General features: G+C 39.5%; 2 protein-coding genes across 4 annotated transcripts; one reads left to right on the plus strand and one right to left on the minus strand.

The window, feature by feature from the left end:
• Positions 1 to 1,287: 1,287 nt before the first annotated feature.
• Positions 1,288 to 4,794, minus strand: LOC117777218. 3 transcript variants are annotated; one of them, XM_034611849.1, is made up of 5 exons: positions 4,686 to 4,794; positions 3,493 to 3,852; positions 2,738 to 3,007; positions 1,732 to 1,865; positions 1,288 to 1,530 (listed from the first exon to the last, which is right to left on the minus strand). In XM_034611849.1, the coding sequence occupies exons 1-4, from the start codon at positions 4,777 to 4,779 to the stop codon at positions 1,762 to 1,764; spliced, it is 828 nt and encodes a 275-aa protein (XP_034467740.1). In that variant the 5' UTR covers positions 4,780 to 4,794; the 3' UTR covers positions 1,288 to 1,530; positions 1,732 to 1,761. The 3 variants fall into 3 exon arrangements, with proteins under 3 accessions (XP_034467740.1, XP_034467739.1, XP_034467741.1); XM_034611848.1 differs by having other exon boundaries at positions 1,288 to 1,865; XM_034611850.1 differs by having other exon boundaries at positions 1,288 to 1,865; positions 4,636 to 4,786.
• Positions 4,795 to 6,445: 1,651 nt separating this feature from the next.
• Positions 6,446 to 13,635, plus strand: psmc4 (proteasome 26S subunit, ATPase 4). The gene is made up of 11 exons (XM_034612001.1): positions 6,446 to 6,507; positions 7,130 to 7,228; positions 8,122 to 8,308; positions 8,932 to 9,078; positions 9,401 to 9,510; positions 9,714 to 9,807; positions 10,593 to 10,760; positions 10,883 to 10,959; positions 12,011 to 12,179; positions 13,009 to 13,064; positions 13,190 to 13,635. The coding sequence occupies exons 1-11, from the start codon at positions 6,475 to 6,477 to the stop codon at positions 13,301 to 13,303; spliced, it is 1,254 nt and encodes a 417-aa protein (XP_034467892.1). The 5' UTR covers positions 6,446 to 6,474; the 3' UTR covers positions 13,304 to 13,635.
• The last annotated feature ends 2,576 nt before the right edge of the window (positions 13,636 to 16,211 follow it).

Consider the following 16,211-nt stretch of genomic DNA (forward strand, 5'->3'; position numbering starts at 1 on the left):
GAGAAGGAAGCAGCGCTAATCAGTCTTTGGGATGGGTGAAGGTTGTTGGGAGGGAGGTGCATAGGGAGGAGGAGGAGGAGTGATGCATTGCTGTAATGGGATGGATGGAGAAATAAGAGGAGGAGGAGAGAGGAATAGAGCCGACGTTATGGTAACAATGATTTAATGTGATGGTTAATTCCCCCCCACGTGCTTGCAAAGAGAAGAGTCATGTGTCAGCTGGACAGGGACATTAAAATACAGGCGAATATTGTGTGAATTATATGCGTATGACGTCAAAAGGGAGAATTTAGAAACTATAATTGTCAAAGAGATTCACAAAAAGTTATTTTCAACAGGTTCTTGGGATTAAAAAACAACTCAGACCCAAGATTTAAGATTTATTATTATTAACATTCATTACATCATAAAAAATATGTGATGTGCAGGACGCAGAAACTGGAATCAAAATCAAAATCAGGATCTTTTAAGAATGGTTTTATTATAATAACATCTGTAACTGGCTGTTATGATTCTGCCCTCTTGTGACTTGTTTATGTTGTGGACGTCTTTATGTTTGGACTTTAGATTCATCGACTATAGATTCGTACTTATCCTTCAAATATGATGCAGTTCATCACAACTTCTTGCGATAACGTCAAAGTCACAACCAGACATCGTTGTCAAGTGGATTTTAAAACTAGAAGGTCCTGCTGACAGATCAATGGCATTGAATTGCTCATCAGGAACAGTCACATGTTACATGTTCACAGGTACACTGCTGCCCTCGAATCAGTCCACTGAGTGTGTGTGTGTGTGTGTGTGTGTGTGTGTGTGTGTGTGTGTGTGTGTGTGTGTGTGTGTGTGTGTGTGTGTGTGTGGTTGTGTGGTTGTGTGTGCGCTGATCTCTCGTTTTGGCCATTTCATCATGCCAGCAGTGCATTCTGCAGGATTACTGTGGTGATTGCATCCCTGTCCTCGTCCTGCAGAATGCAACGTGTGTGTGCGCATGTGTGTGTGTGTGTGTGTGAGTGACCTTCTTGTCCATAATTCCACCAACATCCCTTTATTTATTTTAAATGTGTGGATTACCTTCAGTCACATGCAGCCACACCACCGGGGACAAGAATCATCCATTCAAGACACATTAAGGGAAAACGTATTCTTTCATTCACACATATAAACACATCTTGTGAGCTTCATTTTTGTCTGTGGTGGAGAGGAGCTCTGATTACAAAGGACTTTGGGCTTTTTAACCTTGCAGAGATTTTACATTAACCTACCAAACACAGGACGAAAGAGAAATCTGTGTATTGTGGGGAGGTGATGTGGCCACTCTCAGTGGTTTTGTGCAGCTGCTCTCGTTCACCATTAGAGGGAGATAAAGTATCATCACTACGTTTCCTCACCACCAGAGGAGGTGAAGTTCTGACGACACCATTAAAAGTCTCTCTCTGGCTTGACGTGACAGTGCTGCACTAGTTTAAATAAAACAAAGGAGCAGAGCAGACTGTGAAAAATAGAAGACATAGAGAAAACAGAAGCAGGGGTATACATGTACATTTCTGCTGAAGGTGGTGAATTAGTCTCTAATATCATATCTTTAAATCGCCCCTAACTAAGGTCATAGATGCAGATAATTCCACTGCACACCTTGAATACACAATTTGTAATATTGTCCTCCTTGAATGCATTTACTTTTTTCAGGGTCAGAAGTAAAAGGAGAGAAATGTGTCCTTTTCACTGCTGCTTCTCCATGTTCAGCCAGATGTTGACAAAGATTCAGCATCTGCACAGCAGGACAGGTACCAGAACCAGCAGGAAGGTGACAGGAACCAGAAGGAGAGCCGCGTACAGGAGCCACGGCTCTGGATACTCCACCACACCTGAGATACACAAAACCACTGATGTCAATGATGAGATCGATTAAAAGCATTTATAGAGTTTAGGATTTACTGCAATTGGTCATCCGGTAAATGCAAATTAGAATTTAAAGATAAAATAATAGAGAAAAGAAAAGAAAACAGACTCTTTTTCAAACAAAAGCATGTCGAGCTCTATGAATATGTTGTTTGATCCTGGACGACTATCGAGAAAATTAAGCTTAAATATCTTTAAATACGAATGCCGCCATCTTATGCTTTTGGAGCCAGAGTAAAAAAAAAAATCAACCAATCGCGAGTCAGTCTGAGCTGTGAATCATTCACCACGTTCTTGTACCTGACTGCTCGTAGATAAACTTACTACAAACATATACACATATACACATCAGTGGGATACGAACTAGCTAAAATGACAGAAAACATCTTTGCAAAAAATGTAATTTGACGTATACTTCAACTTTTTAGTTTGGTCCATGTCCCATCTACTAACATGGATGTGATTTATTCTGCAGTCAGCTACCAGGATGGGAACAATATAGTTTGGCTTCACTTTTGGGAGCCATCATGTCGTCCATCTTCCTATAGAGTCTATAGCTGTGTGTCAATGCAGGGGCTGCAACCTCCGGAGGACAAACTTCGGGCCGGGTGGACTACGAAGGCCGAACCAAAATCAGACGGTCTGGTCTACAGAAGATTTCCGTGATCTGCATCACCGGCTCGTCCCAACCCTTATTGCTTTTGCCTGGCAAAGTTGGACGTTTTAGTGCCCCTTGATGTTTTCATTAACATGTACTATAAGCTGTTCGGTTTATGTGCTGAACTCCTCTTGTAAACTAGAATATGAGACACAATAGATGAGGAGGGTGGATCATTACCTGGCAGAAGCAGGTGTAAGATGCTTTTCGTTATCAGATCTTTATTCAGGTGCAGCTGACACTCGTATTTTCCTCCGCCCCTCAGGGAGATGGTCTCAGAGAGGGTGACGTAGGGCCGAGCCACTACAGGGACTCCCGGAGCCGAGTCGACAGATTGTGTTTTGTGTCCGTTGTGATCAATGGACAAAACGAATCCAGGTTCCCGTGTCACGTTTATTTCACAGTGGAGCAGAGAGTCGTTGGGGGCGGCGAGGTTAAAGGTCATGGCGTCTGAAATGAAACGCACACAGACACACAGGCATGGGCACACGTGAAATCACACTCATGAACACAATCCCTTGTTGCAGGTTGTTAAAGTTCTCATCAAACGTGACAATTACATTTGAATATGATGTTGGAGGAGCATGTATAGTATAAATGTCAAAATTTTTCTAATTAGACATTAAAAGTAAGGTTTCATGTTCAAAATATATATTTTTGGTCACCTGCAGTTTTTGTTTGTTTTTTTGTTATAATCTTTTTTTTTGCAATAAATTGTAAAATTGTAATTGTAAATTGTCAATTAAACTAAGACGAGTCCATCCTGACATATACATCATCTCTAATCTTCACCTTGAACCTGATTCCTTAATCGTCTTGACAAACTAAAACTTTATCCGAGTTCTGTTTTTAATTGGACTCTTCAGATCCTCCACAACCCCCCCCCCCCCCCCCCCCCCCCCCCCCCCCCCACTGTAGCAATAAAAATAAATTACCGTAAACCGTCAATAAGGTCTCGTTTCCTTTACTCCTGAAACCTTTGGCCTTCTCTGTGTTGATGGAGAGTTTGCACTTGTACTTCCTGTTATCTGCCCACTGGACATTTTGGAGAAGTATGGACTTGTTTAAAGAGTTTGGGTTTTCGTCGAGGAGTTGTACACGTCCCTCATAGATCCCAGAAGGTTTCCACAGTCTGTGCTCCTCAGCGTCCTGTGATATTGACACCCAGTACAGAACCGGCACAGTCAGCAACGTCTCATCGGGGGAGAGGCTGAGCTGGCACGGCATGGTGACATCATGACCCAGAGCAGCGGTGATCACAGGGGGCTGGTGAACTGTGACCAGGCAGCAGGAACCTGAAAGGGCCATAATAAATCTGATCAGAGAAAAGTGACAGCATGTAGGTAACTGTCATATTTCACTATCAGTTGTATGTGCAGTCACAATGATGTAGTTTGAAGTTTAAATTGTAAGCTAAATCTTAAATGTTTGAATTTGAAGTCCACCATGTAAATTGAATGAAGGTAAAACATACAGGTTTCAGGAAGTCTGAACAGTTTTTGAAACTTGTTGAATATTAATTGTGAAACAGGAACTACTGAAATTCCCTAAACTCACTGATGACAGAAAAAAAAACTGATGAAAAAACACAATGTTTGAAATATAAATGATTCAAAAAACTGTGTAAAATTGTATCTCGAACCACCAATATAAGTTAAGTTAAAAGGTTCTCTTGGATTAATCATAGAAAAATAAGTTTAACGACCTAGAATGGGACACGAAAGAATAATAATAATCATTAATAATAATAATCAATCAGTTAATCAATCAAATTGTATTTGTATAGCCCATATTCACGAATCACAATTTGTCTCATGGGGCTTAACAAGATGCGACATTCTCTGTTTTTAACCCTCAACAAAAGTAAGGGAAAACTACCAAAAAACCCCTTTGAACAGGGGAATAAACCTCAGCGAGAGCCACGTGTGACTAGCATGATACCTGTTTCTTTGTGTACACAAGTGTCGACACCAAAGCAGAAAAAACACAACACAAAGATTAAAATGGCCTGAATGAAACCAGGTCACTTACTGACAGGGAAACCTCAAGATTAGGTTTCATGAATGAATTAGACTTACCTGCAAAAATGCATTTAGAACCTGGAGACAATTATGATTATGAATTTTACCTGAGACCATAAAGTAGAGAAACACCCATGCTCTCCAGCCCCATTTCGTCAAAATTCCGCTGTTATGCCACTCAGGGAAAATGATCTTTATCATGACTCTACCGACAAAAGTGAAAAGACGATGTTACCTCCTATAACTGCAGAACAGTTTGACTAACCACTTCCTCTGGGGCCGGACAATATTACAGATCTGGTTAGTGTTTCAACCCCCAGTATTTTATTATTGTTCTGATGTTGCAAAGATAACATTGTTTAACTTATGACAACATGTGTATTGATTCTTTTGAAATAAAACAAATTATTTTCTACTTTTTTCCTTAAAATACTAACAAATTAATTGAAAGTGAAAGGAAAAAAAAGTGAAAATCAAAGAACAGTGATAGAATGTGCTTCTTTTGATTGAGTGCTTTGGAGAACACGCTTTTTTTATGAATTCCATCCTCACAAAACATGTTTTTGGACTCTTGAACTTGATAACTCTGTCTTAGGTCTGTCTTAAGGGAATTTCTTCAAATTCTGGACTCAAAGTTGAACTGATCTCAGCGGTCTTTCTTTCTTTCTTTCTTTCTTTCTTTCTTTCTTACTTTCTTTCTTTCTTCGCATAAGCACTTCCACCCTGAATGGAAATGTCGGTGACGTGCTGTTATATCATGTTCCTACACGTCTCTTGGTTTCACGTGGGTTTTGCAGAAGTGTGAAATGCAGTAGCTCTGCCGCAGGATACAAACAACTTTTTTACTGACACATATTTCTCAGGTAAAATGGTGTAAGGTATCAGCTTGTGATAATATAGTTTATAGTTTGTATTATTAATAATAAACATCCCTGAGGTAAATATTGTACTTTCTTTACCTCCACATTTTTTAAAGACCTGTAAGATCATAAAACACAATACAATTTATCAAATAATGACACTTTAATCTGTCACGGAAACCATGACTTCCAATATAAATCTGTAATGGTTTTATCAAAATGCAATACTGTAATCTATAACTGTGATCATCCAAAATTTCTCCAAAGAACTTTTGTACAATTTGAGAACATTTTTGTTTCTTTTCTACTCGTCAGATGTATTTTCTACCTATTTATAAATAAAATAGCTTGATAATAGTTCCTGTATCAGTATTAAGACTCTAATAAAGTGAAATATGACAGCCAACATCAATCAACAAAGGATATGTTACCACAGAATGAGTACTTTTACTTTGAATCTTAAGTATATTCTGATAATACTTACTTTTATTTAAAGGTTCAGTGTGTAGAATCTAGTGACATCTAGTGGTGAAGTGTCATGTTGCAGCTGAATACCCCTCACCTCACCCTCCCCTTCCAAACATGAAAGAGAACCGGTGGTAGTCTTCAGTTGTCATAAAAACTCAAAAGATGTTTAGTTTGTCCAGTCTGGGCTTTCTGTAAAAAAAAACATGGCCGCCTCCGTAGAGCGGACCCAATGCAAATATATAGTATTTAAATATAAAGGGCCCATTCTAGGGTAAAGAAAACAACAATTTGTACAATTTAGACGAAACACAGGAGTGAAAACATCACAAGGATGATTTCATATTCAATTTCTGCCAACAGATCCTTTTTACCTGAGTCTTACACACTGGACCTTTGAGTTTTAAGAAGGAATATTACTGTCATTGGAGTATTTTAGAAATACTAGTATTGTTTGGCTACTTTCACTTTAGCTGTGTAGCTAATTAAAAGCCTGAAGTGAACTACATTACCCACACAGCCTTTCGCCTCCGTACTACGTCAGAACGTCAGTCGGTAAGCAAATTCCAACATGGAGGATCTCGTAGCTGTAGAGAAGAGCCCGGTATGAATTAGAGAGATTGTTTCCCGTCTGTTTTTGCGGTTAAAATTGGGTTTGACTCTGCGCAGTTCGCTGTTTTACGCGTGAAATCGTGCGTTTTGCGTGTCCGTGTTCGTCTGTGGTTGTGCAAGCGCGTCTGATCGCTCGTTACCGCCGACGAAACGTAAACCTGCCAATTCATTCTCTGCTCGGTGCGGATGCTATGTCATCGGAGTTAGCCGCTAGCATTAGCATGGTGTTTGTGGGGCTGTAAAACGGCCTGAAGCGGAGTTTTATTTAAACCTGGAAGGGATGTTCGTTATTTAGATGATGTTTAGATGCTGTCGTCGTGTGTGTCGTGTCACGTTTTTGCTCCTGTGAACCGTTAAAGTAAGCTAGCTGTCAACATGCTAAAGGGGTAGCTAAGCTAGTGCTTGTCCCCGTTAGCTGTTAACCGAACATCCAGCTGTTGTTTATCTGCAAACTCGTTTTTCTTGTCCTTTTCATCTTGGGCTGAAAAAAGAGTCTGCACCTCAAACGTGATGTTCCTCTTCTGAAATGCAGCGGAGCATCGTCACCATCGTGTGGTGTTGGCTACAGTAGTTGGCTCCTAGTTAAATGTATTGTGTCGTTGTCCCCTTGGCAGGAAGACATGCCGGCAACACTGAGCTCCAGACCCCAGACAGGGCTCTCCTTCCTGGCACCTGAGCCAGAGGATCTCGAGGACCTGTACAGCAGATACAAGGTCAGTTACCTGCTCGTGAACCAACACATGTGTAGCTGTGACTAAACTGGAAGCTTTTATCTGGCATCTCCATGGAAAACAGAGGCCTGTGATCTGCTTACATTTTTTTTTCTTGGACATTGGGATTTTTGAGCTGATGCATTAATAAGAAACGCAGCATTTGCTGACTCATATTGACGTAGGTTACCATGACAGTTGTTGCAGCTTTGAAGCATTCAGCTCAGCCCTAATGTCTAAAATACCATAAAGCAATTATTGTAAAGTTCACTAAAACGTATACTTGAAGGTGCCTCACAGAAAAAGATTGATACAATATGGTGCTTACAGATAAACCAGGGGTCCAGTGCAGTTTATCAGAGGATACGTCATAATTAAATGTGTTTAATGGTCTGCATACAATACATCAGTACATTCACACTCTCAGCAACAGCAGTGATATTAACTGATTAAATTGTAGATCTTGAAAATATTTGTAATTTTAGATAGGTATATAGATACTTTATTGATCCCGAGGGAAATGCAGGCAACCAGTAGAGCACAAAACAGAAGCCAAATATAAACACAGATTTAAAGATAAATAACTGAAGCTAAACAAAGTTGTGCATTAGACTAACATAGGCTGTAAAATTACGGTTCAGCAGATGTATTTAAAAGGTGGAAACTGCTAAAATACAACTAGAGATATTCAAAATTATACAATCAAGTAAGGATTGTTTCATGTAGTTTTTTATTCCAAAAGTGCTGTCAATGTCTTTCTTAAATGTTGTTTTTAGTTACAGTTTTAGTTTCGAAGCAGCCTGGGTCTATTATTCATCAAGCAGATTTATGTTTACATTAATCTCCAGCAGGTTCTCGCACTAAATTCTTGCTCTCTTTTCACGGTTCGTTTGCAGAAGCTGCAGCAGGAGCTGGAGTTCCTGGAGGTGCAGGAGGAGTACATTAAAGATGAACAGAAAAACCTAAAGAAAGAGTTTCTCCACGCTCAGGAGGAGGTGAAGAGGATACAGAGCATCCCACTCGTCATTGGCCAGTTCCTGGAAGCTGTTGACCAGAATACGGCTATTGTTGGCTCCACTACAGGTATCGTCAAAAGGAAAAAACTAATTGTATTATTTGCTGCCATAATTTTATAATAAAATATGCAGATCAAAATTTGTAAGACCAGTCCCATAGTGCTCCACAAAGCTTCTGTATGTCTGACCCAAAAAGGACCCGTGACTTTTTTACACAAACCCAAGATGGACTTTATAAACCTAAAAAAAACATCTTTAGGCCTATGCCTTAACAGAACTGTGTGTAGCTGTACCTGGAAATGGGACCTAATATATTATTAGTATTGCTACTTCAATACTCAAACTGATTTAATAGAAGCTATAAGGGAAGATCTTCTGCCGCAAGGAATAATTAAATTCTTAATAGTGGTAAACTTCCAAGAGATTCATGGAACACAATGTTGTATACCTCTTTAAAACACCAAATGACTGTGAAAGTAATGAATATGAATTAAATATTAATGTAATAGCAAATGATGCATGCAAGCTGTATATTTGAATGCTTTATCATGTTCTGGCTTTCAGTCTTCTGAGACTCCTGTATGAAATGAACTGTGTGCTGGAAGATTTTAATTATTCAGTGTGAAGTACATGTTTTGAATCTGTAATGTGTTCTGTTCCTGTGTTCTTTCCATTTTTACTCACTCTTAGGGTCCAACTACTATGTGCGCATCCTGAGCACCATCGACAGAGAGCTGCTGAAGCCCAACGCTTCAGTGGCCTTGCACAAACACAGCAATGCCCTGGTAGATGTGCTCCCTCCTGAAGCTGACAGCAGCATCATGATGCTGACGTCAGGTAAAACGCTCAGTGTCCCTCTATCCCAGAGGATTTCAGGTTGCATGATCAGTAGACTTGTTTAAGTCCCCAGAAGCTCAACACAGCTAAACAGAGTGTGACAGTGATTATGTCTTATAAGCTATGTTGAGCTTATTTATTTTGTAGTAGCATGTCAAAAGATTTTATTAATATTTATTTACTATCAAGCTGTCATTTAATTTTGTTTCCTAATCCACAGACGGTATTTTATCAACTAGAATGCTCAAGAGGATATTTTCGTTATTTTGGTTGAATATTAGAGATGGTATAACTTTGCTTTTCTCTGTGTTTCTGCTCCCAGACCAAAAGCCAGATGTGATGTATGCTGACATTGGTGGTATGGATATCCAGAAGCAGGAAGTCAGGGAGGCAGTGGAGCTGCCACTTACTCACTTTGAACTCTACAAACAGGTCAGATATTCAACAGAAATGTGTAATTTCAGCTCAGACAGACATTTATAAGCTCAATGAACAAAGTGGAGGATAATATCATAGATTCGCTCAATGAAATGGAAGAAATAGATCCTTTGCATGAAACAATTTGCATAACCACAGAGAAGCAGCTGCGGAGAAACAGGACTAATCTTTCAATCCCTGTCTGCTTATTTTCTCAGATTGGTATTGACCCACCCAGGGGTGTCCTTATGTACGGACCTCCCGGTTGTGGTAAGACCATGTTGGCCAAGGCTGTGGCGCACCACACTACAGGTAAGTCCTCCCAACCAGACCCCTCTTCTCACTGCACTGGAATTACATCATTGGAATTCTATTACTGGACTTCATCTGTGGATTTGTTTTATTTTGTAGTGTGGTATTGTCTTGCTTTTTTACCAAATTAGATAATTAGCCATTCCCCACAAGACAGTTTACTTGCAGGATTCAACTGTGGGGTCACTTCAAGTGCAGGCTCAGATCTCAAGCCAGCTCTGCTTTCAGAACAGTAAATGTACAAAGACAAACGACTACACAGGTTATGTAGAGACTTCCGTTTCCTCATAATATGCAATGTAGACACATTGCGTATTATGAGGGCATCTTTGCCGCTGTAGCAGCATATATTCATTCTACAGTTGTACTAGGGCTGGGCGATATAACTTCAGAAAATGAATATCACAATTATTTAAAACTTTTACCTCGATTGCGATTAATGAACGATTATTTTATGAGTGAAATAATAATAATATTAGTATCCTCTTCTCTCTCACTCATATATATATATATATATATATATATATATATATATATATACTTTTATATTTATGTGTGTGTCAAAGTGCATAAGTAGGTTTGATATTTCCTGTCCTGACAGTGGAGGTGACCTGAGAGTGGAGCACATGAGGAGGCCTGTAGGCACATCTATTTAATTTTCCTCTTTTGTGTTGACAACACAAGATGAATTCAAACACTATATTATTTATACTCAAATGTCATGACTCAAAACAACACACAAATATTGACAAGTGATACCTAATATCATCTGTCTTTCTCTCCAGCTGCGTTCATCCGTGTGGTTGGCTCTGAGTTTGTTCAGAAGTATTTGGGTGAAGGCCCTCGTATGGTGCGTGACGTCTTCCGGCTGGCGAAAGAAAATGCTCCTGCCATCATTTTCATTGATGAGATTGATGCTATCGCCACTAAGCGCTTTGATGCACAGACTGGAGGTACGAATCTGTGTGTCTCACATAGCGATTATTTATCTGTATGAGAAGTCAAGATTCACCCTGATTACATCCTTGTAAGTAACATCACGGTGATGTAACTTGTTTGTTGTTTTCTTCTGCAGCTGACAGGGAGGTGCAGAGAATCTTGCTTGAGCTGCTTAATCAAATGGACGGCTTCGACCAGAACGTCAACGTCAAGGTGAGTCCTATCCATCTCCCTTGTGACGAACTTAACAGTTTCCCCTGAGACTCAGCCATCTGCATATTTGCCGAGTCATGATGCCAGTGATGGAGCACTGTGAGTCATCCGAGCCACTAAAGCCCTGCACCCCCTACCAGCCGTTCATTCACTCTACCATCATCACTGTCATTCAGCTTTAAAAACACCCCTGAAGCTTATGTTGACATTTTTCAAAACCTTCAATCGACGTTTTGCCTAAAAGCCATTTGCACACACATCACTGCTCAGACTTGAAGGGAGCTCTTTTTATACTTCCAGGAACCGAGTTAGCTTACTGTATAGCTGTAACTTTGCATCAGTCTCCTTGCTACAGCCAGTGTCTGCAATTTTCTTATTTATGTCATTTCACAATCTTCCCTACGAATCTGTCTCGTAAAATAGAACAGAGTGACGGCCCAGCAAACAGGAGTTAAGAGCTGGGCTGGTGGTGGGATGTATTATTTAGTGCTGCGGCGGCTAAAAGTATTAGGCTTTCGTCGTACTTTGTCCTGACGGCATTATGTAAAGTGGCGTTGGAGCTATTTAGGTTGTGATGCAAGTAATGGCCTTAGAATTGAGTTCAGACAGGTTGGGTGAGGCAGCAGTTTGTGATCATGCGTGATCTTAGTGTCTGATTTGTATCAGAGAGCATGTTGAAGAACAGATGGATACTGTTGTGCAATAGAAGGAGAACATGGGGGGGGGGGGGGGGGGGGGGGGGGGGGGGGGGGGGGGGGGGGGGGGTCCTTGAGTTTCCGTTTGCAAATAGCAATCTAGGTAATGTAAAAGTAAATTTCTGGAGGAAAAACAAACCTTTGTATCTTACATCAAAGCTTGAGCAGTTGGTGAGTGATTAATGTTTCAAAGGATTGTCAAAAATCACTGCCTTAATGTATCCTGGGTGAGTTAGCTCCAAGTTGAGCTAATTTCTCATCCCTTCAGTAAACCAGAAGCAACAGTTGTATCACGATATGTTTACAGTTTACCAATATGCTCACATGATCTCTGTTGACATTTGAACCCCTCTTAGGTGATCATGGCCACCAACAGAGCAGACACACTGGACCCAGCCCTGCTACGCCCTGGTCGTTTGGACAGAAAGATTGAGTTCCCCCTGCCTGACCGCAGGCAGAAACGTCTCATTTTCTCCACCATCACCAGTAAAATGAACCTCTCCGAGGAGGTTGACCTGGAGGACTGTATCCTTTTGCTCAACAACAGCAGTGGTGTGTGTGTGTGTGTGTTTGTAACAGGGTGAGAAATGAACTTATCCTTTTACAGGGTATTTTTGCATAGTACAAATTACTATATTTTTGCCATTAAGATAATTTGACTAAAACTTGTCAACATTATCTACTCTTGACCAATGATCATCCATACCTTTTTATTTATATAAGATATATTTTATTGTGAAGCAGTTTGAGACAGGACCACTGAAGTTAGTCATATTTTAAATATCTGAGTCACACTCAGCTGGTCTCTAGATATAAGAATTATCATTTTTGTTTAATTGTATTCTGAAAGCATACAAGTGTAGAAAAGCACTTCATATAATCTTTAGCTCACTGAGGCTTGCAGCCTTAACGCTGCCTCTTTCCTGTTTATAATTAAAAATAAGTCATTCATGTCCAGCTTATTTCAGAGTTTTATTACCTGTGAATTTTGGCTTTTAGTCACTCGTTTGCATCAGTGTTACATTTAACACACAGCTCTAAGTTTTTTTTGTCTTGAAGACCTTTGGATAAGTTGTTGATTATCTTCTGCAGTGTCAAATCTGGTGTTTGCAGAGATGTCGACATCACACTCGATGTGCTAACAGCTCTGCTGGCGCTACCACACTTTGTTCCTGTGTAGTTACTCTGTATGTGCTGCTCTCAAACTCAAACTCTCAACCATACAAAAAGTGAATCAGAAAGCAAGGGGAAAAAAACATACAACAGCTATTTCATTTGCAATTTAAAATTTTTTTTAGTGAGCATGCATCTCTTGTATATTTGCATTTCTGTGTTATCCTTAATTGATGCAAAGATGTGGCCAGACCAGACAAGGTCTCTGGAGCTGATATAAACTCCATCTGCCAGGAGGTAAGCTAAAGCTTTAAATATGAAAACTCAGATGAAAATGAATACACTTTTATTTTATGTACAGACCAATTAAAGATTAATTATTTTATATTTCTTTCTGTTTGTCTCCTCCTCGCCTCTCTCAGGCTGGCATGTTGGCAGTGCGTGAGAACAGGTATATCGTCCTGGCCAAAGACTTCGAAAAAGCTTACAAGACCGTGATCAAAAAGGATGAGCAGGAGCACGAGTTCTACAAGTAGAGAGAAAACCCTATCAAGGAAACACCCGTGTCCAGACACACAAGTTTATTATTGATTTACGTCTGTGTCTGTATCTACAGTGTGTCTTTTGTGGATTTGTAGTCCCTGAACAACATCGATTTTTGGACTAAATTTACTTCAGCACACGGCCTGATGTCAGATTAGCCCCGTGTCGACAGCCTTGAGAAGACACACTACCATGTGATGGAGTGTTTTTTATACAGGCACTCTTCTGGTTCCTAAAGATATCTGGCCTCGACCGTAGCTAGGATAGAACATTTATATGTACTCAACTAACAAGACATTACTTTAAAAATCAATTAAAGTTTTCCATAAAAAAGGTGCACGTCTTTGTGTCTCTGACTTGAAATATGTGTCTTAAGTGAAGATACCCGATTCGGTTGTGTTTTTAAAGCTGTAATGATGAATGGGTTCATTGGCAAGTTTGTCAAAAGTAAAGAATTTGGCATCAGTTGATTAAACGATGTCTTTAAGCAAAACTAAAAGAAAAACACTGGTTCCATTTGTCTATTGTGAATATTGTCCGATTATCGCAAAGTTTTATATAACACAGTGTTGGTCTGATAAAATTTGCTTTTTGAAGGTGTCAGCTTAAAAGAAATCATGGATTTTTTTGGACAAAATTATTCACAAAGAAAGTAATCGACATATAAATTGATAAATACAAATAATCCTTAGTAACAGCCCTTGTTTAGGTTAATGTTAGTAAGTCAGCAATTACCTCAGCAACAGTCTTTCATTGCTTGGCCTTTGTCCACACATTTCTCCCCCACTGTTGAGTAATGGTGTCATATTTCCTGCGAGCAAAATGTTCTTTGGGGAGATTCTGCTAAAGCACTTACTCAGACACTTCAACACAACATTTTGAGGTAGTGGAGAAAGGAAATGTTGCCCTCGGGGTATAAATTGATTTCGTGGACTAAATCAATATGAAAAAAATTGTCTAAAATCATATCAGCACGTATTTGTTATGGTATCAAATAACAACATCAGACACATGCTCATTCATATTTGTATTCAGCTGCAGTTATACGCAGTGATTTGATGGTGGAGTTGACAGTGGACTGGGGTCAGGCCTGGCCTCTTGGTCAGTCCCTTCGATCCTGTTCTCCAAGCGGCACAGTGGCTCCTTGCTGTTTCTATTCTGAGTCACTGCAGTGCAGCCTGAGGTTGCAGCTCTCCCTACAGGCCACAAGTGGGAGGAAGATCATTCACTATATCACTCAAGCTGCACTGTCTGTAAAACAAACACACACCAAGCTACACAGCTAAACAGACCCTTTTTCACAAATATTCAGGATTTACATGGGTTGGGGGAAAAAGCTTGGATTTTATAATAGTAGATTCTATTGAGGTTAAATAAGGAGCAACTTAAAAGAATCGATCAGACATTTCAACTTTGCCTCCTGTTAAATATTTACCAAACGACAAAGTAAATGGGGTGCAATGAAAGCTTCATGTGGAAATCAAATGAATGGTTACCCACATCTGTTTCATCTGTTGCTTTCAGACATGAACTCTGCTCACTGGTGGGAAGGTTGTAAGTGGTCAAGAAGGGGCAAAGCTGCAGTGCTAGTTCTGTACCATCTCAGACAGAGAAGAGATCAAATTCAGTGAACTGATGTATTGATAATTTCATGTAATTACACATTTGCTCTTTTTAAGCATTAAAATCTTTATGTTGCTTTTTTTTTTAAACAGTGACATTTATTCTGTATGAAATGTGCAGTGTTCTGTTTTCATTAAATAGTTTGGGCCCTGTTCTAGAGCAGGTGATGTTTAAAAAAACAAACACTTACTTCAGAGTATTTATTATAACACATCTATGATTCTACATTTAGCTCCAAAAGATCACAAAGTTTTAAAAGAAAATGTTTTACACTGACTATCAGTGAAACCTGAAACTAGGTTTACTGCTCCAGTTTCTGAGTGATGAGCTTGAATGTAATACACAAAGTTTGTGGCACAGCCACTGCACCTGGCTGCAGCTGTCTCGTGTTTCATTTCCCGAGGATTTTACCAGGTCAAACCAGATCATGTTTTTACCCTGAATCCACAGGTCACAGCATGTCCTCAGGCCCTTTCTACTGAAGTCACAGCTTAAACTAAACAGCCGACATGTTCAAATAATCAAATAAAAAACAAACCATTTTTTTCAAAGCAGAGGGATGCAATAGGCTTTAGGCAAAGCAGCCACACCATGGTCGGAAACCCCCTAATGACGCCCCATGTCCCCTACTTCCTGCTAATAGCTTCATCATTTTCGAGGTTTGGTTGGAAACTGGAATGTCTAAATGTGTGAATGATGTGCCTGGGATAGTGGTGGAGGTTTGCACTTAAACTTTACTACTTTACAATTTTTTATTTGTAAGTACAGTCTTATCTTTTTTTCTAATTAGGGCCCTAGCACCGACAGTTTACTTATTCTGGAGTAATTTGAGATGGGCGTGGCAAAATGGCAGGTGCTCCGTAATGTATACATACTGTATGGGCCACTTTTGGACCCATGGGTGTAAAAGTGTAGGTTTGTTTAAAAAGTAAGAAAGGAAAAAGGAAAATAATGATTTGTGGTAATAAACAACAAGATATTTAATGAATACTTAGAATATTGAATGATAAAATACATTTATTTGAAAAGTATAGCAAAGTAACACTAATGCATGAAATAACACAATAAATGAATACGGGTCCTTTTTGACCCATGTTGTGCATTAGAAGGGTAGTGATACAAAAATGATTATTTATTTAAAAAGTAACAAAGGAAAAATTGAAATAAGGATTTGTGGTGATCACAAACAAGTTATTAAGGAATACCTGAAATACTGAATGATGAAATTCATTCACTGCAAAGATCGAAAATAAAAACTGAGCCAGGGTCACTTTTGAT

This window comes from Hippoglossus hippoglossus, chromosome 16, assembly GCF_009819705.1.
Source record: "Hippoglossus hippoglossus isolate fHipHip1 chromosome 16, fHipHip1.pri, whole genome shotgun sequence".
In the NCBI taxonomy this organism is placed as follows: Eukaryota; Metazoa; Chordata; class Actinopteri; order Pleuronectiformes; family Pleuronectidae; genus Hippoglossus; species Hippoglossus hippoglossus.

Excerpts from the sequence above, each read along its gene's own strand:
- psmc4 (XM_034612001.1), top strand. The coding sequence starts at position 6,475 with ATGGAGGATCTCGTAGCTGTAGAGAAGAGCCCG. Across the intron at positions 6,508-7,129 it reads TAGCTGTAGAGAAGAGCCCG|GAAGACATGCCGGCAACACT; the intron begins GTATGAATTAGA and ends TCCCCTTGGCAG. Across the intron at positions 9,511-9,713 it reads ACTTTGAACTCTACAAACAG|ATTGGTATTGACCCACCCAG; the intron begins GTCAGATATTCA and ends TTATTTTCTCAG.
- LOC117777218 (XM_034611849.1), bottom strand. The coding sequence starts at position 4,779 with ATGATAAAGATCATTTTCCCTGAGTGGCATAACAGCGGAATTTTGACG. Across the intron at positions 3,008-3,492 it reads GACCTTATTGACGGTTTACG|ACGCCATGACCTTTAACCTC; the intron begins GTAATTTATTTT and ends GTTTCATTTCAG. Across the intron at positions 1,866-2,737 it reads CTTACACCTGCTTCTGCCAG|GTGTGGTGGAGTATCCAGAG; the intron begins GTAATGATCCAC and ends TGTGTATCTCAG.